The sequence below is a fragment of the Equus asinus genome, chromosome 7 (genome assembly GCF_041296235.1).
Source record: "Equus asinus isolate D_3611 breed Donkey chromosome 7, EquAss-T2T_v2, whole genome shotgun sequence".
NCBI classification, from domain to species: domain Eukaryota; kingdom Metazoa; phylum Chordata; class Mammalia; order Perissodactyla; family Equidae; genus Equus; species Equus asinus.
The window spans coordinates 76,497,265-76,514,632 of NC_091796.1; the positions used below are offsets into that span (position 1 = coordinate 76,497,265).

Here is a 17,368-nt window from a genome sequence, read left to right on the forward strand (position 1 = left end):
TGGAAGTTTTCTGGGGAAGAAAGTATGTAATATGTGGGCAAATTCTGCTTATATGCAGCCAAGGATTTGAGGACGCTGAGGACAGGATATAAGTTGTTGATAAATAGATGATGTATTTCATTTCTCCCCTTTTTCTACTATACTACTCTGTATCTCCCAAAGGAGGCAAATCACATACCAACAAAAAGTGTCACACACACACAGGCCCTACGTCTTACCTTTACCCAAAGTTTTAAACATAGGGGAGGCAGAAAGGATAGAAGTGAAAGGTGTAGAAACTCTGAAGGTAGACTGCCTGGATTTAGTCTGAATTCACCACTTTCCAGCTTTTTGACCGAGGACAAACTACTCAAGCTCCTTGTGCCTCAAATCTTCTGTGAAATGTGGGATTAAAATAATATGTACCTCTTATGGTGGTTGTGATGAGATAATATATATAAAACACTTAAAACAGTACCTGGCACATAACTAAGGTCTATTATTTTATAGCAGGTACTTAAATGTTAGCAAAATTGGTACTTTAAAGAGCCTAGGCTATGATATCAATTGATTTACATACAACACTAATAAGGCTAGTATCACAGTTTTACTAAAATTTGTTCCATGGCCAATCATGTCAAAAATGCCTGGAGCTGGGTACAAGAAAGCCTGAGTGATCACGGAGAGCTCACATCAAATCAAACTACAAAAAATCTCAGTCACCTCATGATATGGCCACACAAATGCCTCATATTCCTATATGGAAGATGGCAAGTTGTTACTGCTTATAAAACAGTAGAAAGTTACCTTATTACTTAATCCCAAATAGGAGTTAGGATTTTTTCTTAAATTAGGAAAGAAAGAAGTATTAATAAGCCTTCAACTCATTGGCAGTCATACATTCATTAGTACCCCAAAACTCAGCAGTCATCTCAGTAAGCTTATTAGTAAATCGCTGATAATATGAAGGGAGGAAAAGGGAGGCTGCCCCACTTCTACATGTCTGCAGAGAAAGCTCTTTTTGGATGACAATCCCATGTGCCAATGTGAGCATAAGAACATGACTGTTAGTCTTAGCAGTAAATTAATAAACAACTCATTTTTAAATGATTTTACTGTTTATACCAGAGTCACATTTAAATTGGCAGAACTGCTCCCAAGACAGACAGGACAGACACCTGTCATGCAAGGAAAAGTTAAGTGAAGGTTTTCATAAAGCTTGAGGAGAGAAGTACCACAGTAACACAAGGATGGCTGCAGAATCTCAGACAACAGTGCTAAGGTGTGCAAGTGGGTAGGAACAAAGGGGCTCCAGCAGTAGTTGCCCTCCGTGTGTTGGCCTGAGACCACTGCTGTTTCCTAATATGCTTGGTAGGCAGATCCTTTGTAACAGATGTAAATAGAGTAGGGTGACACTTCTGCAGAATAAATTCTTTAAGTTCCTGGACAGATTCTACAAATCTTTTCTGTGATAAATGGTTGCTGAATTATGATTCTGCAAAGGGAATCCCGTAAATGGACATCCAGGAAACTTTTACAACCAGTGAAATTCTTAGGCCAAAAAAATAAACAGCCACACATACAAAACCTACACATCGTGACTTAAAATGGTGCCATGTTAGGGCTTCTGAAAGAACCAGAGCAGGAAAGATTATTCAAACAGAAGATCCTCATCCTTCTCTTCAGCCAGAAGATTAGCAGGCTCCATCACCTCTCCAGCTGCCCTCCGTTGCTCCAAGTCCTTCTCACATTTTTCCTTGAGAATCTTTTTCTTCTCTTGTATTTTCTTTAACCTGTAAAATAAAGGAGGGGATTTTCTCAACACTGTTTCAGTACTAAGTAAATTTGATTCCTTCTAGTTTTGTCACAAGGATAATAAACACCTACAAACTAGAACAAAATTTTACTTTTAATAATTTCAATAGCTATTTATTTATAACCCATTTTTTAAAAACAGATTTGAAGTAGAATATACAAATATTTTTATGCTAATAACTGATTTCAAAAGCTCCTATCCCGGGGTGAATAAACTTTGAAATCCATTCCCTGATTTGAGCATTCAGACATTTAGTAAAATTTTGGATCATTCAATTTAGATGACCACAACCCTGAAGGTCACTGAAGGACATAAACTAAATAACCTTTGATAATTAAGATTATAAATCATATTCAGATGCTACTCAACGTCCAAGACAACCATGTTTTCCCTGAATACATCTGCTCCCACTTGTCTCCCACTTGTCTGAACCTGGCACACTGACCCCTGTACACCACCTTTTTAGTACTTATTGTCCTTACTAGCTGTGAATGTTCATAACCAATTCACGTACGTGCATCATTTCTCTCAAGCTCTGTGCTAATTCTCTAACAGTATGATTTACACTAGTCACGTGCTGCACAATGACGTTTTGGTCAACGATGGACTGCATATATGACAGTGGTCCCATGAGTACCATGCAGCCTAGGTGTGTAGTAGGCTAAACCATCTAGGTTTGTGCAAGTGCACTCCATGATGCTTGCAGAACAATGAAATCGCCTAACGATGCATTTTTATCAGAAGATATTCCCATCGTTAAGTGATGCATGGCGATTACATAATGCCCTCAAGTAGTTTATACCTTCTCCTGGAACATACTCAACATGGAATACATATTTGTTGACTAATTTCAGCTTCTTTTTATGTGGGAAACACCCAATTTAAATCACTGTTTCATTTTAAAGAATACTTAAGTCTATTAATAGTTTCTCTGAAGACCTAAGTTCCAATTTGGAGATGCCATGTTGTAGGTATGTGTAAAACTTGGCATTGATTTGTCTCCACTGCCTTTGGCAGTATTTTTTCTTCCTTTATTTATCAGAATAAAATACAAGCTGTGCTAACTCTAAAGAACATAAGCCAACAAGTCTCTCAGCAAATTGAGCCTTTGGAATATGGAAAACAAAAAATGATCAATAACTGCCAATTCCAACAAACCTATAGAACTCTTCTCGCTCTCTCTCATCCAGCTCTGTGATGATATAGGCAAGGGTACGTTCAATCCGGGGGATGATGACTAGGGTTGAAAAAAATATATATGTGAGAACTTCAAACCTCCTTTTTTAAAATTGCCAGTGCTCATTTCTATAATAGTTATTTGTTTTTTCAAACTGTAAAATTCACATACATTTAATGCAGAAAACTTAGAAAACAAAAAGACAAAGAAAAAGAAATAAAATGGAAGTATAATCCAACCACCCTAAAGTAACTACTGTAAAGACTTTGGTATATGCCCTTCTAGTGTCTTTTCTATGGACAGATAATACGGGACCACGATATACACAACAATGAATAGACTGAATTTATGTGAACATGCAATATTGAACCAAAGATGTTATTTTAAATATAATAGCAATCCACTATTAAAAAAGCATCATGCAGAGAGAATGCAGTAAGTTGAGACCTGTGTCGGTCGTAAGGTTCTGTTTACATAGAATTTGCCTATTCTGTTTCTAGAATGTGAACGCCTTGAGAGTTGGAACTACCATCCATTTTGTTTTGCTTGCAATTCCATGTACAAGGCCTGCCACTAGCAATCGGGAAATGTGTTTTCAGTTTTTAAAAAGTGAAATAACTTCCTCTTTAACACATAGAGCCCAAGAAAAATTAATTTCTTTGCTGTTTCAAATTTTGCTCCTTTCTTACCTTAAAATTGAATAAATGTTTCTTTAATGAAAACTGAGTTTCTTGAGCAAAAAGTATTGTTTCAAAACTATGCATAGTTTTAAAATAATGAAATAAAAGATGGAAAAATAAATGCATCAAATGAAAAAATTTATTTTTAGAAATCAAAAGAAGAGCTCAAGAACAGGACATAAGGCCAAAGGGAGAAGAATTTAACATTAAATATTTAATGTGTTCAAAAAGATATATCATTCAATCACTATAAAGAACTAAAGAAAACACTAGGGCCCTTGAGAAATAGAATTTCACCCTTTATTCATGAATTAACCAGAAATGAATTAAAACATTTCATAATTTTTAACTCACCACTCTCCTCTGTAACTCCACACACATTGTAAATCACACACATACTTCTACCAAAGCACTACTAATACTTTCCTGTACCCCTGACTCACTGCCTTCCCACCATGGGCAGGGACAATGTCTCAGTCACCTGCAGTCAGTGCCTGATTCCTAGCAGCTGTGTAACAAATGTGGCATACGGACAAGTGAAGAACAAAGCACCTCATGGCAGCTTATACTCACCATGTTCAATGGCATTTACACGCCTGTTGGTTATCTTAATAGCTTCATCCAAAGTAACAAAGGAAGTCTAAAATAAGAGGACAAATTAATAATGTAAGCACAGTCTTCATAATCATACCCTGTTCACTGGCTTAATTCTGACTGCATTTGTAAAGAACTTCTGGAAACCAAGATCACTTCTTTCAACAAGCTTAAAAAACAGAAAATTCTAGTGAGATGTCCATAGAGCTATCACGATTTCCATGCTACTATAATTTGTTTACTTCAGACTCACCTAAAGTTATAAAAATGGTAAGAGGTGAGAATTATGCACTGATGACCTAGATATATATGAACTGGCCACAAAGGAAAAAAAATGACTTACATGCATAAACCATGTTATATTTGCATTTAAATCTAATATTGACTGATGCTGTTCTCACCCAGCAAAGAGTGAAACTATACCATTGCACCAACATTTCGTTAGTAGTAAAAAGTAGGGACAATGGTGCAGAAGCCACCATTTCAGAAATCAAAACATCTTTGGCTTGTTTCACATAGGTTCATGGAAACAGTTTACAGTACTAAGTGCAGCAGGCTCTGATTCAAGATCTGAATCAACTATGAGAAATCAGCCTGCAGAGTTCTCCAGCTCTTCTGCTACTGACCTGCAGCGAAGCTAGTTCCACCAGTAGTTCCACTGCTTTGGCATAATTCCTCTTTAGTTTAGCTAGTTGTTCCCCACCTCTGGCTAAACCAGTTAGTTCATAACCTGAAAAAAACCAGTCAGACAACATTTGTAATTAGTAAATAATCTTCCCTAAAAGTCCCCAAAAGATAAGTCAGAATAATACCAAACATGGAAAAACAAATCCACTAATGCTTGTTACATGCAAACATGAAGTGCCCACCTCACTCCCAAACACTGCAGACATGCTGCTGAATAGTTTCCCACAAGGATACTATTCTAAATATAACTACAGGAGAAGTTTTTAACCAACCTTCACTTCACCAGCTTACTGGGTTAATCAATGTGCCCCAATCCCTTTGTGGATCACACTGCCTGATGCCCCGGTCCAGTGACACTTTTGTTAAAAGCTGACTCTCTAGAATGCTCTACCTCTTTATTTGAGCTGTACTAAATATTCTACATGAACCAATGAAAAACGAAGGTCAAAGGAAGAACACTGTTGTTTCTATTAACAAAAGTCGATCACTTTGGGAAGACTCAGTAAAGATGTGTTACTACCCAAACAATGCTGTCAAATTAGGAAAAGCTGAGACAACTATAAAAGAATTGAGAGTGAGCTTTAAAAATCTAGGAAGAGTCAGCATTCAGATTGTATCACAGAGTCTAAGATCTTATTCTCTTTAAAGAGATCCAAACCGGAAATTATAAACAGCACATTATGGTTTATGCAGAAAGGTAACATGGAAATCTAATCAGTAGATTCATACTCAAAGAAAGGCCATGGCCTTATATTGTTAAAATGGCAAATGATTATACATTTATGTATTTCTAGTTTTAAACAAAATATTTTAAGACATGTACAGTGTTTCATGACTCCCTAACACTTTTTTGATTAACTGATTAAGTACTGTCCTGACTGTACAGATAAGAAGGCTTCTAACACTGGAACCACTGAACTCTAAGAAGGTCTATCTAGCACCATTTTCCAGAAGAAGGTTCATTTAAAGAGGAATCAGGAGAAACACACACTAACACAAAAAGTTTGACACTTACTGTCAGTTCCCTCTTGGTAATGTTCAAATACTGGCAAAGTAACACCTGTGAAACACAAACACAGATGGATTCACAAACATGTCCTTGAAGTACTGTTTTGTAATCACTGCTTCCTGTGTTTCTTTTTCAGCAAATACTCAAAAGTCAAGAGAGTGGAATTGTAACTGGTTTTAATGAATGAATTTAAGAACCTGCCTAAAGTGTGTTCATTCGTACTCAAAGGTCAAATTATCCTGAGTAATAAGAGATCTAGTTGTTAAGATGGTTTTTTTCTTTCAGCTTTGAGGTATACTTAATATACCCAAAAAATGCACATATTTAATGTATACATTTTGATGAGTTTAGACATGGATACACCCACGATACCATCATCACAATCAAGGTAATAAACATATCCATTACCTCCAAGATTTGTTTTCTTTCCTGTGTGTCTGTGTAGTTAAGAACACCCAACATGAGATCTACAAGTTTTTAAGTGCACAGTGCTGTACTGTTAACTCCAGGCACAATACTGTACAGGAGATCTCTAGAATGTATTCATCTTGCATAACTGTTTATATCCACTGAACAACAACTCCCCACTTCCCCCACCCCCATGCCCTGACAACCACCAGTTACAATGGTTTTAACATGTAAAGCCAATCAACTTGTTCTAAGTAGAAAGAGAAATTGGGGCATCAAGATCTTGCTGGATCAACAGGTTAATTTTAAAGTGTTACCTTTTTTCTCCAAAGGGTTCTAAAGGGTTGAAAACTTACCTGCTACGTTATCTTTCTTTGCTCGAATCTTCACCTGGGCTTTATTTACATTTTGGATAACTGTGGTGCTGCAGAAAAAGAAAAGGCCTTGACTTAGTTGAGTTTTTAGAGTGAGAAGAAACCTACAAGGACCCATTGGGTAACTTCAGCAAGAGTGAGACATCACAATTAAGCACGTTTTGGTAATTGTTTTTTCAATTATCAAAATTGTTTTTTTTCAATTTTTCAATCACTGCTGCCAGAGAAGGGTCTGAGAAAGCAAAGAATGAACAATATTAGAAACGTTAGCCATAAGAAAACAACAAAGAATGCTTTTAAAGTAAGTGGATTACTTGAGTTTTCAGTCAGACATGTAATGCGTGGATGTGACTTTAGGGATTTTTATTTTAATGTAATTTGGAGAAAACTTTCCTTCCTTCTAGGTTTGCTGTTTGGCTGATCAGGAGTTCAATTCCTTTACCCTGGAACCTAACTTCCACCTGGCTTTGTCTGACTTCCCACTTGTTATCATAAAATAAAGTGTCTTCCCCAAAACCACCCTAAAACACAGAAATACTACTTATACACTACTGATTCCCTGCCTCTGCGGGAAAAGTCAATGTAAGTTGTTAGCCTACCAGCATTGGCAAAATGTCAAGTCTACCGCTTCAAAAGGCCTTATGGCCCTCAGGCTATAAGACCTGCCCACCAGATCATACAAACTAAGGATGGAGGCATTGTGTCATGGGTAAAAAGACTAGAATTAAAAACTCTGAAAACAACTTCCACCTCTGGCCCCAAATAAGCATTTGACGTCAGAAAGACACTGAACTTAAACTGAGAATAACAATACTTGCCTAGTCTACCTCACAGGCTTATCTGAAGAATCACATAACATTCAAATTGGCAAAACCCCTTTGTAAAGCAATAACTAAAACCATTTTGTATGCTTTGTAAAGAATATATTAATGTAAAAGCAATAAAATTCATGCCCTTTAAACAACCAATTCCATTCTCAAAAATCTATCCAAAGGAAATAATTTATAGAAAAAATATATATATATGCATGAAGATGTTCCTGGCACTTTTTCTAATATTCCAAAAACCTGAAAATCAATCCAAAAGTCCACCATTAGGAGAAAAGATTAATAAATTATGGTACATCTAAAGAAAGATTATGCAGCCATGTGAAAACAAAGAAAAATGTTTATGATACAATGGTAAATGAAAACAGACTATAAAATATTAAGTAACCAGTACCTGCAACTATGTAACAGATACATGTGGGTGGTAACACCGACAGTGGTATTAAGGTGAGGGGGTTAAATTGTTCTTCCCTATTATTAAGATACCATTTGTCCTTAATGCTTATGTATTTTTTAATTAAAAATAGTTTTTAAATGAAATTATGAACATGAAAGCACCTGCTTTTTCGAAACACTCCTCTAGTCTTCTTACCTAAAGTCCCCGGCTGTGAACTTGGCCTCAGCAAGTGAAAAGGCAGCTTCTCTCATCACTTCACCCATCAACATTTTAGTCTGGAAAAGCATAAACAGCAGATTCAACCAAGTTTTTTATAGGCAAAAATCATCATAATTATGTTCCTTTAATAACCATCAGTATTTTATGCCAGGTGTGATGTAAATATTGATTTGATAATAGAAATTTCCAATTTTGTTTGAACAGTTTTGGTTATGGTCACTAACAATGTTGTAAAACTAGGAGTTTTGGAATTAACACATAGAACAAACACATTAAGAAATATAAAAGTGATGGGGCCGGCCCAGTGGCGCAGCAGTTAAGTGCACACATCCTGCTTCGGTGGCCCAGGGTTTGCCGGTTCGGATCCCAGGTGCGGACATAGCACCACTTGGCATGCCATGCTGTGGTAGGTGTCCCACATATAGAGTAGAGGAAGATGGGCACAAATGTTAGCTCAGGGCCAGTCTTCCTCAGCAAAAAGAGAAGGATTGGCAGCAGATGTTAGCTCAGGGCTAATCTGCCTCAAAAAAAGAAATATAAAAGTGAATCTTTACTGAAGGACTTTCCTTCTTCCTGAACAGGTCCATGCCGATTTGATCGAATCTCTTAAATTCACTGCAATGCAGTCAAAATCCTAATGGCATAGTGATTTTTTTCCATGTAATTTTTTTTTAATTATTGCGATAACATTGGTTTATAACATTATATAAGTTTCAGGTGTACATCATGATATTTCGATTCCTGTGTAGATTACATCATGTTCACCACCCAAAGACTCAAACTACCATCCATCACCACACACCTGTACCTAATCACCCCTTTTGCCCTTCTCCCTCCCGCCCCACTTCCTCTCTGGTAACCACCAATCCAATCTGTCTCTATGTGACTGTTTTTGTTTTTATCTTCTACTTATGAGTGAGATAATACATTATTTGACTTTCTCCCTCTGACTTATTTCACTTAGCACAATACCCTCAAGGTCCATCCTTGTTGTCACAAATGGCCAGATTTCATAATTTCTTCTGGCTGAGTAGTATTCCACTGTATATATATGCCACATCTTCTTTATCCATTGATCCGTTGATGGGCACCTAGGTTGCTTCCAAGTCTTGGCTATTGTGAATAATGCTGCAATGAACATAGCAGTGCATGTATCTTTATGCATTCATGTTTTCATGTTCTTTGGATAAATACCAAGAAGTGGAATAGCTGGATCATATGGTAGTTCTAGTCTTAATTTTTTGAGGAATCTCTATACTCTTTTCCATAGTGGCTGTACCAGTGTACACTCCCACTAGCAGTGTATGAGAGCTCGCTTCTCTCCACATCCTCTCCAACACTTGTTGTTTCCTGTGTTGTTAATTATAGCTATTCTCACAGGAGTGAGGTGATATCTCATTGTAGTTTTGATTTGCATTTCCCTGATAGTTAATAACGTTGAGCATCTTTTTCAAGTGCCTGTTGGCCATCTGTATATCTTCTTTGAAGAAATGTCTGTTCAGATCTTTGGCCCATTTTTTATTTGGGTTGTTATTCTTTTTGTTGTTGAGATGTGTGAGTTCTTTAAATATTTTGGATATTAACCCCTTTTAAAAGATATCGGCTTGCAAATATTGGCATAGTGATTTTAAAATACATCTGGAACATTTAATGTTTGAGAATACCCAACAATTTTTTTGAAAGAGAGGAAAAAGTGGGACCTGTGGGTAGGGAGATACTTTCCCAAGTATTAAAAGTGTACAGCTATGATCATGAAATGTATCTGGTACTGGAACAGATAAGCCAATGAAGTAGAATAGAGTGTTCAGAAATAGCCCCAGGGTTATATGGGAATTTAGTAAAGAGACCATTGTAGTGGCCATCCATTTACAAAGTAAGGCTAAAAATCCTACCTCCTCACAGCACACCAAAAAAAAAGTCCAGAAATATTAAAGATAAAGGTATTTTTTTCAAAAAAAAAAAAGCATAAAATAACAATAGAATATATAGTAGAATATTTTCCTAATTCTTTTTAGGCTTTTCTAAGCATTGTATATAACCCAAAGGCGATATAAAGGAAAAGACTAACAGATTTGACCCAATATTAAGATATCATTTTCTATAAGCTAAAAGATAAGCAAAATACTAGAGAAAATATTTTTAGCATTTTACACTCTCACTAGAATGTACATATAGAACTTCTACCAAAAAATAAGAGAAAAACTTGCCCAAGAAAATCAAATTATCAGTAAACATGAGAAGATGCTCAACCTCATAACTAACCAAAAGTAATACAAATTAAAATAACATACCAATTTTAGCCCAACAGATTGGCAATGAATAAAAAAAAGATTAATATCCAGTTAGGAAGAATTTAAGAAAACAGGTCCCCTCACTAATCATTTGGTAGGAACATAAATTAGTATAACAATTTGGAGGCCAATTTGGCAGTTAGCTATTAAAAATTAAAATGAGGGGTTGGCCCAGTGGTACAGCGGTTAAGTTTGCACATTCTGCTTCAGCAGCCCGGGGTTCACCGGTTCAGATCCTGGGTGTAAACATGGCACCATTTGGCAAGCCATGCTATGGTAGGCGTCCCACATATAAAGTAGAGGAAGATGGGCATGGATGTTAGCTCAGGGCCAGTCTTCCTCAGCAAAAAGAGGAGGATTGGCAACAGATATTAGCTCAGGGCTAATCTTCCTCAAAAAAAAAAAAATTGAGTATGTCCTCAAGATTCTAAGATTCTTTTACAGAGAAATGCTAGCATACATACACAAGTATTTAAGAGTACTCTCCCCCGCCAAAATGGTAAAATTACAAATTCATCAATAGAGAAATGGTTAAATTCCATTATCCATGCGATGGAGTACCATGCAGCTATTACAAAGAATGAGACAGATCTACATGCATTCACATAGAAAGCTGTCCATGTTCTGCCATGGGGTGGGGGAATGGCAGAGTGCGGCAGAAATGTTACAGGATTTTATATATATATAATATATGTGTATAAAATAAATATATATATATAAATTTATATATACATATGTAAAATTTTTTTATATATTTTATATACATATATAAAAATAATACTTTCATGTTTGTTACTAAAATCATCCATGTGTGTGGTCACACATAGCCACACACGATACTCTTCATTTATGCTTTACAAAAGCACTACTTTTGGTATATGCTACCAAAAAGAAAGAAGGAAAAGAGTGAAAGGCTATAAATCAAAGTGTCACAACGAACTCCTTGGAAATGAGAGGATAGTTGGGGCAGGGAGGAGGGAGACATGGGAAAGAACCTTCACTTTTTTTTACATACTTCTGTATTCACTCATCATTTATCCAAAAAGCATTCAATTAAAACGTGTTATGTGCCAGGACTGTTCTAGGCACAGGGAATAGAGTGTTGAAAGGACCAAGTCCCTGCTCTCATGGAACTTACATTCTCTAGTGGAGGTAAACAGTCAAACGAGAAAATATCATCGAGTAGTACATACTGTGATAAAAATAAACTAAGAAGATGTGAAAGAACATGGTGGTCACTTCAGATTTGGTGATCAGTAACGGCCTCGCTGAATAGACCAGAATGGCCTGAGAAGCCAGTCATGAAAAGTTCTGAGCAAAGAGCATTCCAGGCAGAAGAAACAGCTAATGCAAAGGCCCTGGAAGAAGTTGTTAGGAAGAATGTTCCAAATGAGGTCAGCGAGGCAGGCAGGGGCCAGATCAGATCAAGTGGGGCTTTGCAGGCAAGAGCAAGGAGTTTGGCTTTTATTAAATGAACTAGCTGAAACTTGTGACACTTATAACAGTACTTTTACTTTTGAAAGAAAAAAAGTTTAATTGAAATAACTCAAAGAAAAATTAAAATGCCAAGGGCCATGCTGGACTTTCCTTAGATATTTCTAAACTAAATACTGTTCTAAGCAAAGTTCCTTCTACCTCTATTATCTTCTTTAGGATCTGTCGAAATCGAAGAGTTAAGGCATCAGATTTTTTCTTCAGGAGGTTTCGACCTGTCTGTGCTCCTTTTAACCGAGCCTTCATGATGGTCTGTGCCCTATATAAAGAGAATTAAAGACATTTAATCCCATTGCTTGAAAAAATAAAAATATCTCCCCAAGTGTGTTAAAATTATACTTTTTTCTTTGATGTCACCAGAGTGAGAATATATAGCATTTGTAGCTGACAGGTTTAATTGGTTTCTCAATACTGTAGATTTCCACCCTCAATGTTCCATAAACAAGAAGTTTATTTACTTAAAACAAAACACTCTTTAATCAATTTCTGGAATAAGTATTTATTAAATCATAATAAAATTTATCAAGAGCCTTTTTATACTATGCCAGCATAGTTTAAATACTTATTTGATTTGTAAGTTAAAACAAAATATGTGTTTCAGTTTCCATCAGAGGTGTATTAAGGATAACAAAAAATCTGTCCACTAATACATATCAAAGTTTGAAATGCACTTACCTTCAGGATAAACAATTCCACTTTGGGGAATAAATCCTACAAGTTTACTTCCGATTGTATACAAAAACATGCACAAGATTAAGGATGAATACTCCACCCTTATTTGTAATAGCAAAAGGGTGGAAACAAGTTAAATGTTCCATAAGTCATGGTTCATCATACAATGGAATGATATGCAGCCATAAAAAAAAGAGAGGAAGGGAGATCTACATGTGCTCCCTATATGATATTGTCTTAGTTACGCACAGTAAGGGATAAATGTGCTTTCACAGATGTAGAGAACAGTTCTAGGAAGGATTCACAAAAAATGGTAACAGCTTCCTTTGGGAAATGGGGCTGAGTGAAAAGAATGGATTTACTTTTTACTACTATATTCTTTTGTACCTTTTGCATTTTACCCCACAATCACATTACCTTTTTCTATTAAACGTGTGGCATTAAAGTGTTTGGATATCACCAATCCACACCCTAATACCAATCATTTTATTAAGTTGTAAATAAAAATAGGTAACAAGTGACACATATAAGTAAAGACTCTTGAGAAGTGACAGCTACCGAAGTCTCTTTACCTCCTCATCCTAATGTTGTCCCATCAGAAACCCAAATACCAAATCAGGAAAGCAATAGCAGAAATTGACATTTCTGTTCTTGCTACCATATGCCAGATAAAATTTAACAATGGAAAACAAGTGGGTAATAAGATCCAACAATAGTCTGTGTAACGTAGATACTTAAAGTGATTTGTTTAAGAGGATATAATTTCATATGACTAGTGTTATAACCAACGGCAAAATAGCATATATTAATGAAGCTTTTGACTAAATTCTTAGGTTATACTGAAGTCTTTTACCATAGCACAAAGATTACTGACACAATTCGATAGCTGGGATTTTAGACATTATCTTGAAAGTTAGGGAAACGAGGCTCAGAAAAGTGAAACAACTTTCCTACAGTCACTGAGTGAAGAGAAGGCAGAGCAGGAACTTGAACCAGATTTCTGACCCCAGTGACTTGCCCAAGGCTCAAACTTAGGACCACTGGACCCCAACCACATGCCACACTGCCTGTAGCATCAGATGAACAATTTAGCTATCAGTGGCTGACTGGCCACTTTGCATTGACTGGCCTCACTGGAGGTCTAACCAAGAGAGGCTGGTTCAGCTTCCAGCCTGAGCAGGAAATATCCACCCTAATGTGTACATTTAACATACAGTATTGTTGACACTAACCACCAGCATTTGAACTCAGAGAGTCAGATCAAAATTTCAGTCAAATACTAGGACTGCAGATTCCAGCAAGTTTATAGTAAAAAGACAAACTGGTTGATAAAACTGAATTTACCATGCCAATTTTAATTTCCTCTCAGGTAATGGAACCTCTGTGAAATAGACAAATTTTAATTCTTGAGGCTCCAGGAGTGGCTTGCTCAAGAGCTAACAGCCAGTATGTAGTAGAATCTGGGTTTGACTGACTTCTGTTGACTCCAAACCCTTGACGCCTCTTTTGCTTCCACCCTAAGCTTGTTTCGCTCTCTCTGGTGCCTAAGCGGGTGAAAGCTCATTTCACAGGATAACACTGCAAGGTGGAACTGTCTGAAACAGAAGTCACGGTGCATTTTCTAGCCTAGCTCCTAAAAAACCTGTTCTTTTACAAGTTTCACAGCTGCTCAGCCCTATGAAAAATGTCTGACCTTCGGCTAGGATAATGACTTTGATTCCAGCTGAATCAAAGACATCTGACTACATGACAAAGTACCCGCTGCTAAGCCTTAGGAAAATATTTAGAGAAGCGGCTACTTCCTGCACCTGATTTTCCTCTCAGTCAGCAAGCTGAGCGCTCTCAAACAGCAATTTTCACCTTCACAAACCTATCATTTTCTTGTCTAAGTGCAAAGGAGTCTATTTTCAACTTTTAGTCTCAAAGTAACAACAAAAAAATGTTAACACTTTGACTACTATCAAAGATAAACACAGCCAGATATTAGCTGAAGCAATGAAAACAGATTTTATTCAGTAACCACTGACCACAGGGGAAAGAGCTGAGCTCCATTCTGCTTTGCGCAGAGGTGACTGGGTGTTTTAAAGGAAGAATGAGGGAGGGGGGTGAAAGGGGACTCAAGTAGAGTCAGGGAAGTGAAAACCACAAACGGTTGGTCAGTGGAGATGTGATTAGGCCAGCTGTGTCTGCTAACGGCAATTAGGGAAGTTAGGATTCTATCTTCCCACAGAGACTGAGAGACAGAGGCCCTATCCCTCCCGATGATTACATTTCAAAGAAATGGTTCAGATCCCTGAGAAAGACATGTCTAAGTTGGAGAGACATATACACCTCAAAGGGAAAACGAAGGACTCATAATGGTAAGCCCTTTTTAGTAAATGCCCTAAGAAAGGGCAGTCAGGGACCTATTGTCAGGTGTTGGATAAACAAACAGAAAATTCTTCTGGCAGCCATGAGCTTTCTCTGGCAGGCATTTTAATGGGGCCTGGGATCGTCCTAGGAGCACAGCCTTAGGGTGTTAGAAGCCATGCTAGAGTTTGGTGGACTCTCAGCGCAGAGGTTTGGACAGAGTCAGTCATTCAGTGCTGGGAGTCTGCAGTTCTTACTACCCCAGGGTGGTACTGATCCTTATCTATCTCACAGGCACTGCCTTTCTCCACCACTGACCTGCTTCCTGCCAAGTACAAGCAACTATTAGAAAATCAGTAGGTGAAGTTAAAAAATAAACATAGGTTCACTGCAGCGTTATTCACAATAGCCAAGACGTGGAAGCAACACAAGTGCCCATCAACAGATGAATGAATAAAGAAGATGTGGTATATATACACAATGGAATATCACTCAGCCATAAAAAAAGATGAAATTGTCCCATTCCCAACCACATGGATGGACCTTGAGGGTATTAGGTTAAGCGAAATAAGCCAGACGGAGAAAGACAAACACTGTCTGATTTCACTCATATGTGGAAGATAAACACATGGACAAAGAGAATCAATTAGTGGTCACCAGAGGGGAAGGGGCCTGGGGAGTGGGCATAAGGGGTAAAGCGGTGCATATATATGGTGACAAATAAAAATTAGACTATTGGTGGTGAGCACAATGCAGTCTATACAGAAACTGATAAACAATAATGTACATGTGAAATTACACAATGTTATAAACCATTACGACCTCAATAAAATAAGTGAAAAACAAAAGAACTATAATAAATAATAGAAATAATAAAATAAAAATAAAATCAACAAAAACCCCTTCATTTCATCAAGAGCTGCAGCCACCTACGCAAAAATCTGGGTTTGGGGTTTGAATATAACTCTTTTAAGTGTCCTCAGATTCTCTAAGGTCAGGATGAAAACAAACAGAACACTCCGAAAGAGACAGGACCACAGTTAGAAGATCTAAATGTCAGAGCCAAAGCTGATTTTCTGCTCCTCGCTGAAAAAAAGAAGAGGACGAGGAGGAGAGGGCAAATAAGAACAATCTTTACTTTCCACAAGTTGTTAGGCACATTTGAGAAAACTTGAAAATTTTTTTTACAAACTGGCCAAACACCTAGAAATAGCTATGCTATTTCTCCTGCCAAAGAATTCAGGCCAAAAGAGAAAGGCAGCCCACAACTGAGCAGATTCCAAGGCCTGGGTTCATCCAAAGAACTTTTTTTGTGGACGTTCTTGGACTAATAATCAAGACACTCATCCTGGAGAGAGCTCACAGTCCAGTCGGAACCAGCTGCAATGGTGAGAGAGCAAAGGGAGTGCCTCAGAAACTCAGGGACATTTTTCCACCGCAGGTGAGTTTCACAGGATCTTGGAAAATGCGTAAGGGGATCCAAGATCGAATCTGACGTCCACGCTGGGGTGATTCGATTCAATTCCCAATTTGCCTTAGAAGCTTCTCCCATACGCTTCCCACCGCAGTAAACTTCCCTTCTCAAAGCACTTATCAAATCTCGTTGGCTTGTCCACGTCTCCGCTAACCTGTGAGCTCTGTGGGCAGGAGTGGCGATTCACAATTACATAAATCCAGTGCCCGGCTCAACAAGGGGGTGTGGAAGGAACGGCACGATTAATGAGTAAAGTCAGCGGACCGGCAGCCTCTCCCATGGGCTGGAGTCGCTCTGTCCAGTCTGGTTCACTCAGAGGAATGTGTGAGGGGGCCGTCAGGGAGCCCGACTCGGAACTCACGGAAAGAGACTGGGGAGAGCTCAGGCTCGGCCGAGGAAACAAGAAACCTCGCTGCTGGTCCAGGATATGGAGGGACCGCGGCTCCGGGCGGGAGTCCGCGAACCTATGAGAGCTGCTTGTCCTATCCTCTTACTTACATTCGTGAGGGAAAGATTTCGATTCGGTCTTTGCCCGACATTCTGACGATGACTATGCGACTCGGGTCCCCGGCCCGGCAAGCGTGGCTGCGATAGCCCCAGCCACAGCGTCTTCCTGGGCTGGAATCAGCTGGTTGTGTCACTTGACTCCGCGTTGCTAAGAGGCAGCCGGAATACTCATTCTTCACTTCCGCTTCCTGTTGCCCCGGAGGGGAGCGGAGAGGAAGGGCAGGGCAGGAAGATGGCAATGCCCGGATGTCGAGGTGCGAGCACCGCGGGAGTGCCCCTCAATTCCGGTTCGCTTCCTAGCCCCTCCCCCTTCAGCTCCCAGGCGGCTGCGCAAGGCGCTGCACGCGAGGGGCGAAAGAACAGGCTACACTCCTCTCTTCCTCCACTTTTCGTCTCTGGTTACAGCGCCACCTC

General features: G+C 38.3%; 1 protein-coding gene across 1 annotated transcript; it reads right to left on the reverse strand.

Annotated features, from left to right (window-relative positions):
• Positions 1–1,075: 1,075 nt before the first annotated feature.
• Positions 1,076–17,166, reverse strand: ATP6V1D (ATPase H+ transporting V1 subunit D). Its single transcript, XM_014835863.3, has 9 exons — positions 16,946–17,166; positions 12,094–12,211; positions 8,144–8,223; positions 6,707–6,774; positions 5,949–5,993; positions 4,873–4,976; positions 4,226–4,292; positions 2,954–3,032; positions 1,076–1,772 (listed from the first exon to the last, which is right to left on the reverse strand). The coding sequence occupies exons 1-9, from the start codon at positions 16,984–16,986 to the stop codon at positions 1,631–1,633; spliced, it is 744 nt and encodes a 247-aa protein (XP_014691349.1). The 5' UTR covers positions 16,987–17,166; the 3' UTR covers positions 1,076–1,630.
• Positions 17,167–17,368: the final 202 nt, after the last annotated feature.

What these genes read in the sequence shown, in the direction of transcription:
- ATP6V1D (XM_014835863.3), bottom strand. Translation starts at nt 16,986, where the DNA reads ATGTCGGGCAAAGACCGAATCGAAATCTTTCCCTCACGAAT. An exon ending in GAAATCTTTCCCTCACGAAT is followed by an intron (nt 12,212 to 16,945) that starts GTAAGTAAGAGG and finishes CTCTTTATATAG; the next exon opens with GGCACAGACCATCATGAAGG. An exon ending in TGGAACTAGCTTCGCTGCAG is followed by an intron (nt 4,293 to 4,872) that starts GTCAGTAGCAGA and finishes CTCTTATTTTAG; the next exon opens with ACTTCCTTTGTTACTTTGGA.